The sequence below is a fragment of the Grus americana genome, chromosome 14 (genome assembly GCF_028858705.1).
Source record: "Grus americana isolate bGruAme1 chromosome 14, bGruAme1.mat, whole genome shotgun sequence".
In the NCBI taxonomy this organism is placed as follows: domain Eukaryota; kingdom Metazoa; phylum Chordata; class Aves; order Gruiformes; family Gruidae; genus Grus; species Grus americana.
In genome coordinates this window covers 12,939,749-12,953,352 of record NC_072865.1, presented here as the reverse complement: position 1 = coordinate 12,953,352, position 13,604 = coordinate 12,939,749, and the positions used below count along the sequence as shown (strand labels likewise).

At 41.0% G+C, this 13,604-nt stretch overlaps 1 protein-coding gene across 2 annotated transcripts in view; it reads right to left on the bottom strand.

Moving 5' to 3' along the window:
- The window catches only part of TTC1 (tetratricopeptide repeat domain 1), a 32,937-nt gene extending 23,673 nt beyond the window's left edge, over nucleotides 1–9,264 (bottom strand). The window contains exons 1-2 of one of the 2 annotated variants that reach the window (XM_054841927.1): nucleotides 9,218–9,264; nucleotides 8,262–8,591 (exon numbers count right to left, since the gene is read on the bottom strand). In XM_054841927.1, the coding sequence (XP_054697902.1) occupies nucleotides 8,262–8,582 (321 nt within the window). In that variant the 5' untranslated portion in view covers nucleotides 8,583–8,591; nucleotides 9,218–9,264. The other variant, XM_054841928.1, reaches the window with a different exon arrangement.
- Between the last annotated feature and the right edge of the window lie 4,340 nt (nucleotides 9,265–13,604).

The window sequence follows — 13,604 nt, the reverse complement described above, 5'->3', positions numbered from 1 at the left end:
TATATTTCTTTAACAGAAATTCCTAACACAAAAGCAGTGGAAAGTCAACTATTTTGGATGAATTTACATTTCACCTGGAAGGACTGCTCCAATGGATGCTGTTAGAATCGTCTTCTATTCAAATTCAGGGTAAAAAACAAAAAAAAAACCAACCACCACCACAAAAACCTAAAGAGTCTTAGAAGACATAACCTCTTCACTCAGTATGCTGCATTTCCAGCTTCGATGGACAATTGCAAATTGACTGGTCATCAGTTTACTGCAATCATATCAGCCCGGAGTGAAAAAATTGCAAGTGACTTGTCCTTGAGACAAATTTTGCACAATGTCATTTCAGTGTCCCCACCCACTCATTTTTCAGAAAAAGATTTAAGTAGCTGCAGGGCAGGCTACCGTTTCCTCAGTGAGGGAAGTAGGTCAGACTGAACTCCTAGAATGCTCTGCCTAAGGAAAAGCTATCTTGACCCACTACGTTCCCTGAGGCTGCTCATATACAACACTGGGATCAGGCACAACTTTCCCAACTTATACTCCATTATGATTTTCTGCTATTCAAAGTCAGCAAAATCTTAAGGTTTGTTTTTTGCAAAAAACAAACCTTAACCCAACAATAATAAATTCCGAGTGGCAGGCATTAGCCTTTGATGCAGAAAGTAAAAAAAAAAAAGTCCAGAAGAAATAACTACATTTAACTAATAATATGATTCTTAAAGGATCTGATTATAAACGTTTACAGATTTGGATACTGAATTACAGTTGTCCATATTCTGAAGAAATTAGGATCTTAACATAAACCTGCTGACAAGCAAGGGGTGCTGAAGATTGAGGCCTGATCTGAAGTAACGAGAAAAGACAGCTTGGCATTCTGACAATGAAGTACAACAATTCAAAAGCAAGGCCATCAAATACAGTCCCTGGACCTCAGCTACTCTGTCAAAAAACTCAGGGTTAAAAATAAAAGCATTAAAGCATTATTCTACTATTAGAGAAGAAAGCAACCCACGCATTTTCACTGTTTGTTTTGGAAGTAACCAATATAATAGAAGTGCTGGAAGTGAAATCCTTAAATATAGCTGGTGAGAGCTGAAGGACAAACACCCTCACAGTTTGTAATGCTTCCAACTATACTTCCTCTGGCTGTTCCTATGCATTTTATTTGATCAATTGATTTAACTTTGCTAAGGAACTGTTCTTGGCTCCAGTTTTGTAAAGAGCAGCAAATGCTCTCTTTCTTCTCTGCAAGGCTTTTTATACAGTGTGACAATGCACATCTGCATCTCATACACCCTTTTGTAAGGTCACCAAGTAGCAGTCAATTTAAAATTACTGGAGTTCAAAGGGTGCACAGAAACAAGGAATTTAAACAGATAAGGAATATATTTTTCAGCTTCAAATACCAATTCTATTTCTGAGTCATCCGTTAGTAGTCATCTGCTTCCCCCTGCAGTTTTGTGAAGCTATTGCTGTGTCACGCATTCAAGGATTTGAATTTAAAGTTGTAGTCACTCAAAAAATCCTTTTTCAAATCTTGCTAGAGTTGTGACTTGAAAACTGTGCCAGATCTGCCCTCTACACTAAAGAGGTAGAGTAAAAAGCATTGCTAACACTCTGGCCAACCTCTGCTCATTGTAACCCCACTGTAAAGACGCATTACTGACAAATCACTATCCTTTTCTGAAATTGTAAGCAGCACTTCCAGAGACAATAGGTCACGTCCATCCTTGACAGTCAGTTTAAGTTAACATGCCAGACTAGCTGTGAGCATTCCTGAGTGACAATACGTGCCATTCAGTCGTTCCTGTTCCAGAGGCAACAGCCTCAGGCAGAAAAGTGGAGCTGACCACTTAACCATCACCACCACAAGCTGAAAAGGTCTCAATTTGACAGGATCAGCATCTTCCAGAGAAATGCAAAAATGAACGTAAGACTAAAATCAGATAGTAGCACTGAAAGAAAGATGAAGGTGTACTTTTTCACTCTTTCTATTAAACTGCCATCCAGCAAAAGACTTTTTTTCAGTTTAAAGATGTAACTTGAACTATAAATCACACAGGGAGAGTGTAACTCCAGATTTTATCCAGGTCCTTCTTACCAGCATGTGGAATTAATTATTCTCACAGATAGAGATATACTTCTCAAATGTACTTCTCCAAGCTTTGATTACCTCAGAAAATATAACAGGATGTTTTGTTCTATTTTGCAAGCCATAAGACAGGGCAGTTTTAGTCTAGCAATCCATCTTTTCCTCCAATTTGACCAAAACACTACCATATGTAGTACTGGTGCTGTACTGTATGCAGGATTCAGGTTATTAAAGTAGGTCATTTGAGTAGGGATCACTGTTTATTATATTTCACAAGATTGCATTGTGATGCCTTCAAAACCCAATTGTCTTGCAAGTTTTATTGCTATACAAAATAATTATGAATGCTGATGAGAATTGTTACCAAAAGATATATTCCTTATTGGTATTTGTCAGTAATTTATGTAATAAGTTTAACTGCTGTGCAGTCAGTTGGATTGTCTCATGTATTAATAATCTGGGTTTTTTTGGTCCAACAACATAATTCTTCCTGGAAAGAGCTCTAAGACCAAGCGATCAACACCTGAGGACTGCTCCAAAATATGACTCACTTTGTTGTATCCTATCTTCCATTTTGTACCTTAGCTTTTATTTTGTAAATACTATAGAAAAAACAGCAACTTTGACAGAGTCAAGGTTATTATACTATACAGACAGATGGAACTAGGAAAACACCAAATGCTGAAATGAATGACTACACCTGAGAAGCCAGTTCAGAAGAAATCCCAGATCAACCCCTGGAAAAGCAAGTTCTATATAGAAGCTATAATTTATGGAAAAACAATAGCATTAACCTGAAGCATGGGAAAGAAAGGGTGAGGAAGGAAGCAGTTTAAAGGAAATTTCTTGATTAAGACAATGTTCTCTAACACATCCTAGAACTTTTGGACAAAACTAAACAAAAAAAAGTTTTATTGTTTAGCCCACAACTGAAAAAAACCCCTCAGGTATAACTCCAAAATACTATTTCTCAAAGATCGGTTTCACTTAATTCTTACAGAGTTGCTAACAAGATACTAGTCAACAATCTCCTCTACTAGACCTGTGTTCCTTGTCTTGCTGACACATTTCCTAGCATTAAAATAGAAGTTGAGCATGATTACAGCCAGCTGTAGCTCTAATGCTTCCCAAAGAAGGGAACTGCTTTTGAGGAACCTTAGATATTTATTCCAGGGTCTAACAGCAGCTAGAAAGGAGTGTTCTATATCCAAAATAAGAGCTTACTAGGCCAGGTGCTTAAGTCTTTGCCAGACAAGGCCCAAAGAATAAGACAACATCTGTCATGATGGAAGAGCATGAGGGATTCAGAATCTTGCTGCTGGGTAAACTCATAATTAATGGGTGTCCCTCCAGAAGAGGACAGGGTCAGATTGAAACAATTACCATGTAACAGCTGTTGGGTGTCTTCTGATTAATTCTGCAGACTAGACCAATGTCAAAGCCATCACTGTCAATGACAACTAACCAGAAAAATCTGTTTGTAATGCATCAAAAGCAATTTACCGCTCAGTGCCTCTGCTGAGGCAGCAATCAGCTTGCTTTTGAAACAACAACAACAAAATCTTATAAAAGTGAATTTTATTTCAGGCTGCTTAATTCTTAAAAAGGTCAGAGTTGCAAGTCCAGGCAAGTAACCGGGCTCTAAGTTACATCTGCTTTTAAGAACACTTCTTGTAGGTTTATGTCTTAATATCCCTTCAAGTTCTGATTTTGCTTCATTGTGCAGAGAAGACTTCTTACAGAATCGGTACTGTTTCCCTGGAAGTAATTCTTGTTGCTTAAAATTAGAAATCTCACTGTATGGGGCTCTCAAAATATAATTGAGAGACAATACACAACCACTTGCTCCTTCACTTTGATCCCTGCAGCAGCTTCTGCATGGGTGAGGATTTCTACTCAGAGCTGCTACCATGAAAGCCTGCACATAAAATACACATAAATACACAGAGCAAGACCTAGAATCTGTCTTTGCATCTCCAGAATAAATTAGAAACTTTCTTTTCTACAGCCTGGTTATTGGAGAACATCGCTCAAAAGAACTGATTTATTAAAGCTGCTAAAATATAACAATGGGCTTAGGTTTTTTTAAAAAAAAAAAAAAAACAACCAAAAAAACCCCAAAACCACTATTAAGGTATAGCTCCATAAATACGATTTGAGCAGGGCTAACATCCAGCTCTCCTTATGACTTGAGTACACAGTTTATGATTGGTGCTGGAACCACAGTTCACAGGAAGCTTTTCTTATTTAGGCAAGTAGTCTAGCTGAAGAAAACCCATCTACCTCTGTATGCCATCACAAGGCTGTCCTTTGATGTCTACTTTTACTAGCACTGCCCTTGATCTAGAAATACAGCATTATTTTTCATCTGAATCGTTCCCCATAACTGGTTCGCTGCACATTCACACAGAGAGGTGTGCTAGCACAATGAAGGAAGCAGCAGGGGGCTGAGAATAACTGATCAAGGACTGCCTAAGTCGCAAACACAGCACTGCTGTTGAGTGTCTGGTCACAACCTAAACGGACAAATAAACAAGTTCTGAATATTTCTGGCTCATTTTCTCCACCTGCAAAAGAAAAAAAAAATCATGTTGCCCTTCTCAAAAACGACCTTTTGAGTAACTGGAAGGAGGTTTAAAATGTTTGAAAAACTCTGAGTAAGTGGATGTATGGCAGCTGTTTTCAGACCAAAACTGCAGGTTTTTTTTCTTAAAAGCACCATCATTTCACAGATTCTTTTCATAATCAAAATATATAGAACATTTCACTTTTAAAAATAAAAGTAAAATAAAATTTGTAGCCATCAGTTCCAAGTACTATGAGGAAAGCTGGAGTAGCAGTTTAGGAATAACCCATCCCCATGGTTTTACTACACAGAGAATATAAGGTGATGCAGGGTAAGGTCATGCAAGTGGGCTAACTCTAGCTTCTGGATTTTTCAAGCTCTGCTTATAAGACATACCAACAATATTTTGTTAGAGGAAAAAAAATAGCTATATTTTAAAGACTGCTTATATAATCCACTCAGAAAGATCTCCATGGAACATGAAGTTCACAATATAAATATTACCAATCTAATTGTTATGGAGATATTAAGAGATCAAATCCCTCCATTTCCTTAGGTATAATCATAAACCAAGCTGAAAGGCACAATTGCTCAATACCACTGGAAATAAACCTACAAAAAGATGAGAACTGCAGCTGACTCAATACTTTGTCTAAGGAAATCTTTCCAGCTTTAAACAGTTAGTATTTTGTACTCCCATAGCACCTTTCAATGGAGTTACACAAAGCTGAATGCAAGTATTCAACATTCACGATTCTTTTGCTCATGCAAAAATTGATGTGAAACATTAAATGATTACCTAGCAATACAACAGAAGCAAGAGCAGCATGAAAACTAAGACACCCAATTTCCAGGCCTGCTGCTCTTTCTGGAGTTTAATTCTATGACATAATTTCCCCCTGGTTTTCAGCATTTTGTCTATGAAACTCTCAAGCTGCCTTAAAGTTACAGGGTACTGCAGAAGCCACATCGTGACTTAGGATGACAATGCTCCTTTCTGTACAAGCAATAAATACAAGTATATAAAAGGAACTGTTTAAGCTGGAAAAGATGCAAGGGCAATGTCATAATGTTTTTTGTGTGTAGTGAGTAGGTCAAGGAAACGGATTATTGCTCTCTGTTCAGCACGTAAGAGAATTCATTTGGAGAGTGCCCAGTTTTGGCGTGTATCATGTTGTTGTCCTGTCTCCCAGAGGGGAGACAGAAAGAGGGGAGACAGAAAGAGGGGAGACAGAAAGAGGGGAGACAGAAAGAGGGGAGACAGAAAGAGGGGAGACAGAAAGAGGGGAGACAGAAAGAGGGGAGACAGAAAGAGGGGAGACAGAAAGAGGGGAGACAGAAAGAGGGGAGACAGAAAGAGGGGAGACAGACTTCCCAGAGGGAGTGCAGCAGAGGGCCCCCACAATGGTCAGGACACTGGAGACCATGACCTAAAACAGATAGCTAGAACATAGTTTGTTCAGCCTTAGGAAAAGGTGGCTCAAGGGAGATTTCATTGTTAGAGAAAATTGAGACACACTCTTGCTGTAGGCACACAGAAAAAGAAGGGCCAGTGGTCACAAGTTGCAACAAAGGAAATTCTAATTAAATATGAGGAAAAATGTTTCTACCGTGAGGGTAGTTAAAGACTAGAACAGGAGCCCAGAGAGGCTGTGCAATCTCTAGGCTCTGAGATGTCTGCATGGCTCTGGGCAGGCTGATCTATTTGATCTAACTTTGAGCAGGAGGTTGGACTAGCTGCACTCTCCAGAGGCCCTTTTGGGACAAGGGATGCACCAGGTAACCTCTTGAGATTCCCTCCCCTACCCCCAGTATTCCTTATTAGATCTCAAAGTATTACAACTGGCAAGCTCTGCCTGTTTCTGCCCCTCATTCTCTATTTACAGTAGCTGACAACAAGACCACGGCATAGTCAAGTTACTGCCACGCCCCTCCCTCTTTCCAACTTTTTTGGGAACATATAGCCAGCATTTATTTACTTGTACAACATAGATAGGGCTAGCCAACAGTTAAGAAAGTGTGGTCAAGCTTTATCAAGTTAGTTGAATTAGAAAAGATCAGCCTGCCTGTATAAAAGAGTACTAAACCCCTATAAATTCACTGAAACATTCATAATATTTTAAGCACTTTAAAAAAAAAATTTGATATGAGCCTTCATTTCTTCTTTTTCATCATGCCTCATTTTAGTAGTACTTGTCGATTACAGTAGTAATTTCCTCTACTGTTCCTGGTGATTTGGGAGGTTCCAGAACTAAAACTATACAGCTACACAATACACTATCTCTATGAAGCAATGCTTTCCTAAGATGCTGCCTACCCTCTCTTGTCAGCTGCCATTCCTTACTCCACTCTCTCCTTCCTTCATCGTAATCAGTTATGCAATATGTTATCTATGATGCAGCTAGCCTTTCAGTAAGGACTCTTTTTCCTTTATTAAAGTAAGATATAATTCATGCCTACAGGACTATAAAATAAAGTTTGCTTAAGTCTTCCCTTCACGTAAGTTACAACATGTCAGAATTTCACCTCTTCCCCAACTTCCAAAGAATTTTTTGTCACTATTTAAGTTTTCAGTACAAGTAACTGCTCATTTGGACAATTCAATCAGATCTTAAGAGGCTGGATCAGTTCTTTGAAACATGCTCTGTTCAACAGGCCAAGCTAGATGACATGTCAAAAATAGAGTGTTCAAAGAAAAAAAAAGTTACAAGAATTGTATGTTGGGACAGAGAGTTAATATCTTTACTCCCCCACCACTTGCAAACTGAAGTTGAAAAAAATTAGGAAAAAAATAATCCATAAATCAGTAGAAAGCCTTCCACCATTTGCTATGAGAACATAATTACCAGCAGAAATTCACTGCATTACTCAAGTGAGCAGTCTAATGCTGAAAGTGATTTAACAAATTTTCTCAGAAAAAAAAAGTTCTATTTTTTTTCTAATTACTTGATTACCATAATATCTTAGAACCCTGAAAACTAACTGCTGTCAAGTGACACCACTGACTGATGGTCAAAAAAACCCTGGTTCACAGACTTACAGAGGAGTAAAGGTGATTACAGAGGCTGTTGGACTTCCCATGGGACCTATTCTGTTACTCCCCACAACATTATCCAGTTTGTTACCCATTTTGTCCAATGTAACCACACTGAAAGTAAACAAACCCACAAGCTTAAGTGAATTATACGGATACTTTCAGATTTAATCCCAATTAGTTGTATTTCATAAACTAGCCTTTCAGATATGAAAACTATCCTGAAACCTGCTCCAAGTTTTGGAAAAAGCACTTTGCAGCTTATCAGGTGAAAATACTGAACACACACACAAAGTAACATGAAACAGGGAGATTTTTGTTTCTTAGAATCTCTCTGAGTCACTATCATTTTACACAGTAGTGAAAGCAGACAAAAAAATCTGCAATGGAATGTGATGATTAAGAACACCAAGGAAAGCTAACAAAAATATTTGTTACTCAAAAGAAGTTAAGAACAGTAAAACTAGACTAGACATAAGAGAATTTTAAAGGTCCATTTTCATGATGGTCACAGTCTGTTCACAAATGTGACACTGAAAATGTATCTTTTTATATTCAACATTGGTACTTTGGATTACCTGTTTTTCTTCCTCTGGCATGTCTTTTTCTAGTTCTAGTAAGTATTCTTCATCTAGTTCTGTCTGCTTCCTTGAGCTATTCTCATCATTCTGTAAATTCCCTTCATCATCCAGCATAGGTTCTTTTGCCTCAAAGGAGTCGTGACAGTCATGGAAACACTCATCTGCTGTGGGATCTTTGGCTGAAGATGGTGCATATCCACTTTCAATATTTTGGGGATTCTGTGCATCTTTGGGGTCAGTCTCTGAAGACTTCTGATCAGAAAGCTTTAAGTGATCAAGTAATTCTTCAGGTGGACTTGCATCTTTAAACTCTTCCATGTTGGACTCCTTGAAGGGGTTATGTTTTTAGAAATTAGAAAGAAATAACCCTCAATAAGCATAACATAAATGCCTTGTCAGCAAACGAAAGTACCCTTGACATCACTGCAGGGAAACTATTATCCCCCAGGGGAGGAACCACCTTGTACATGCTTTTTCTATGCACTACAGAGTGACAGGGGACCAGTACACTGTTCTCATAAATAAGTTAACTCACAAGCTCAGATTCCCAGGACGGGCACAGCACAGCACTATGCTACGGCTTTTCCTTCGCAGTGGGACTGAAGTCAGACACACTTGCCTACCTACAGGCCTCGGCACCCCCTCACGTACCCTGGCCCGCTCCTCCCCCGCGGACTGCGTGCAGCGAGCCCCCCGCCGCCGCCCCAGGCCCCGCCTGCACCGCGCTCCCCTTCAGCCCCATCGCCACCCCCCATCGCCAGGCCCCAGGCAGCCGTTCCCGGCTCTGTCATCTCAGCCCTACCCCGCCCCCTGAGACAAGGGGCCGGGCTGCGGCCAACGCCCCCCACGACACCGCTGCCTCCCGCCGGGCCGGGCCCACCCCAGGCCGCCCCCCAGCCCCGGGCAGACCTGCGCCTTCCCTTCCGGCCGCCGCTCGCCCCCCCGCTCCTCACCCTTCACCCCGCAGGTCGCTTCCTGCCGCCGCCAGCCAATAGGAGGAGGCCGCGCGCAGGCTGCTGGGATTTGCAGTCTGCTGGGGGAGTGTCACGCGCAGCGCGTGGGCGTTGTTCCGCCGCGGGACAGGGTGGCACGCGCGTGCTTGGCGTGTCTCGCGGACTCACCTCAGGGAGAGGGCGGGCGGGAGCTGAGCCTAGCCCAGCCGAGCCGAGCTGAGCCGAGGTCGAGTTTTATAACGCAGGCCGTTGGCACAGCCCTTCTGCGCACCTGGAAGGGGCTGTCTGGTAGTTGATTGGGCTCACTACAAGGTTAGAAGTTACACCTTGAAGCTGTCCCGTTAGCACTGGGGCAGGCCTCTGTTAGGCTGGGGGCAGATAACTGCGGGAGGCTGGGGGCAGATAACTGCGGGAGGCTGGGGGCTGCCGCCCCGGGTGTGCCTCAGGGGATCAGGCACAGTTAAAGCTATGGGAAGTCCCTGGGATGGTGGAGTCCACGCATGGTAAGGGCACTGCTCAGGCTTGCCGGGAAGCTGTTGAGGGATGGGGCTGTGTGGTAAATAAAGGAGCACAGGGCACAGCTAGGGATGATGTGGGTGGGCAGTGGGAGAGTTGCAGTCTCGGGAAAGTACAACCTGGCTTGAAAAAATAAATTCGGGTGAAAATGTGAGCAGCTGAAAAAAAAATATAGGAAGTTAATGGCAGATGGACTAAAGAGGGATTGTATCTACAGCAGCAGATCAGTGATGTTGGTTCAGGTTCTGTTACCAGCACTGCTTTACCTTGTGGGTCCTTTAGTGAGTGACTATTTAGCGTGCACATGATAGCTGTACTGGTCATTTCCAGTATGGACTTCAGGTTTGGTTTTTCTATTCCAGGTACACATGAAAACTGAGTTCTATTTAGTCAAGCACTGGAAGAAAACTCCCTTTCATCTTGTTTTGCATGCATTCCTTGTATACCCTGCAAATGTTAATCCCCAAATTTTGAATCAAACCTGAATTTTCACAAGTTTTGAAGTTAAAGGCATGTGAAGCAATGCCTTTTTATTGAACATCATTATGCCAAGCCATGAGGCAGTTAAGGCACATTCTTATGAGGTTTTCCTTGCTCTAAACAGCTTTTCAATAAGCAAGTTCTGATGAAAGATAAAGTTTAAAATGTTCCTCTAAATAAGTTCTGAAATGCTCTAATTTAAGAAAAAATACCCCAATATCAAAACCCAACAACAATCAAAAAGCTCCTGCACTATATAGGCTGTTCCAGATTCAGGTTAGGTAGAATCTGTTCTGATCAGTAGGACAGGGTCAAGGATTATCCTCAGAGAACATTGTTTCTTAAAACCAGAGGTAATCAATCTTTTATTGAGAGGGTGATTCCCTTTCTTCTTTCCCCTCATGCTCTTGGGAAATACCCTGACTGTTGAAGCCGTATCAGCTATTTTGGTGTTACCAGCCACCATTGTTAAAATACAAGAAAGTATTAAACCTGGCAGAACTCCAATAGTGGACTGAAGTGTATCCATCCCATATGAGGGTGCTGAGGAGAAGGTATGTCTTTAGGAATATTTTGAGGTGTGTCCTGACTTCTGAACTAACTGACATCACCAGGCTTTGATTCAAGCCTGAAGGGCCTGTGGGATGTTTGGCATTTCAAAGTTGGGGTAGAAATTGAAGATTTGGATGCCAAATTCATTTTTGGTCTTCATTTGTTTGACCGCTGCTTCTAAATGAACATTTCTGATGAGTGTTGGTGCCAGAGATGGATGTGGGTATTAACGAGAGATTGGAACACTTTGCAGTAAGTTGGCAAGAGCATGGCTAGTTACAATGAAAGCAAACAGGAGCTCTATGGCTGATTTTTCTCCTCTCTCTGGATAAAAAAGTAGATTCAGCATTTTGCAACATCCCAGCTGCAATGATTTAGCCCACAAAAATGTGCCTTTCTGCTGTTCCACTAGCAATGTGTAATTTATTCTGACTTACAGAAAATATTTCTGAACCTTCACACTATCCTGTTAAGTATCATGTCATTTGAAAAGGGAGAAGGAAGTTACAGCTGTAGTACAAAATCAATCCATGCAGTTTTGAATTTGCTGAAATGCTATTTAAATCTCCTCTGGCTGTGCAAAGAGCACAGAGGTTTGAATACGTTACGGTGTTTCATCCCCAGAAGGAATTGAACTGCTAAGAATACTGGACATCGGGGGACAGCAACCCATCCAGGGTGGTGTGCTAGCCTTTATTTTAAATTTTCCAAAAGAGAGTTTATTTGCCAGCAAAAACTCTACAGGAATTGGACTTGACTAGAAGTTTTGAGCTGCTGATGATCAGTGGCAAGATGCTGCGTTGCCTCCATGTGAGGCAGGGGTTTCTAGCTTCCACACAGCTCCCAACTTAGTGGGAGCCAGGACTAGGAATGTTTGCTTTTCAGGAATGGAGTTCCAACTCCAGTCCCTGGCCAGTCCTGTTGTGCACCTTCCAAGATCTATCTGCTGCCTTTGGCTCCTATCCCGTGGGCTTATTATTCCAAAATGACTGACAGTTTCTCCTTATCATCACATTTTTAAATAGAGTTCCTCAACTTTGATGAAACATACCACCATATTGACTTCATAGGAAGAACTGTGAAAAAAAGTAGAAAATTTTATCATAAATTTTCTGCCTGCATCTCCTCTGATCTGGAGATACTTTGGGGCTCCCTGCACTTTATAACTGGAGTCTATTCAGCATTTTGTTTCTCCCAACACAACTTAGGGGAACAGATGCAACACCCCAGAACCCCAGTTCCCTGTTCTCATTCAGGGGTGATTATTCCTTTGTGAATCCTTACCCTAGATCTAGCAAGAAGTGCAAGCTTTCCCTTGGTCCCACTTTAATAAAGATGGGGTTGTCCCCAGGAGTCCTTTTTAGAAGAGTGACCTTTGAGCCTCACAGTTGCTGTTTGGGATTGTTGGGTCTGCCTGAGGTAGCTCTGACCAAGCTGCGGCTCAGGGAAAGTCTGAATCTCTCTCCTGTGGAACTGTTCCTCAGTGCCACCTTGAAGTAAAATCCCAGAGGCTTCACTGGTATTTGGGGAATAGACACCCACCAGGAGAACTGGAGGCTCTCTGCCCACCTCCAGCTAGCAAATGAAGAGGCAGAGACTTTCTAACCCCTCATTAGGTATCAGCGTAGTCAATGTGTATGATTTCTGTCTTTAAGGTTACCATGTACTGACTTACTGTCTACATGTCTCACTTTCTCTTCTTTACACTTTAACTTTCTTTACGGGAGTGTTGTGTTCATCAGTTACTTCATATCTGGAAAAGACAAGAACAAGTTGTCTTACAGTATTGTCAAACATACGCATTTTAGTAAGAAACACTTACCCTGGAGGTTATAGGGCAGTTGCCAGTTTTTACAACTAAATATTACTTGTTCAAACACAGAACATGTTACTGCTTTAATCAGTCTTTCAGACCCTCTAATTCACTGCTGTAAGTGGAAGTGTATGAACTCGGTATCATTTGTTTAATCTTCGTGGTGCTAAGGGATTTTTCAGAGCATTGATGTTTGTTTAAGTGAACACCTGTTGAAAAAAATCAAGAACATACAATCCTGAATAAGTAGGTATGTTTGGATAAGAGTTCAGTGATGGAATCCTTAGCTTGTATTGTTGAGATTTACTTCCTGTTTTGAATGGGCTTACCTCTCCGGGTTGGCATGCACCAGAGCCGTTGAGTACCTCAAGTGGAACACTACCACTACAACACTTTACTGAGCCAGGTGTAAGTTGAAGAGGTAAAGTCAGAGAAAGAGTCTATATCTCAATATTTTCCTCCAGCAAGAACTTCCAATTTTTTTCTTGTTTCTTCCCAAAGCCACAGCGTGATGGTGATGATGTTATCTGGCGTGATCAACAGACTCAAGTACAATGTAGTGTGCCAAAAGAAAGCTGCAGGAAGTGAAGAATGTTGTGTTGACTCCAGCTTTCTCAGTAGTGCTGAAAGAAATACAGAGAGGACCAATGTGGAAGAAGTTTTATATTCTTTTCTTTCTGACATGAAAGTTTTCTGCTAGATTGTATACAAATATTTTTTTCTAGCTACTTTCAAGATAAACTTAGATTTCGCCTACCTTTTAGAACAATTAATACTGTTATAGAAGACAAGAGGGCAACTGTGAGGAGTAGAACGTTTTATTCAGATTGTTAAAACCACATATTTTTAAAATTCATAATAGTTACTCCCTATTTTGCAGCAATCCCTAACTGACACTTGGTGAAATGGCTTTGCTTTTTTAATGAAGTTATGGAAATTCATAGCCTAATATCCTTCAGTTCACTAAAACATCTAGCAAGACCAAAGACAATGAATCCAAGTGTAAAATGTTCATAAAATGTAACA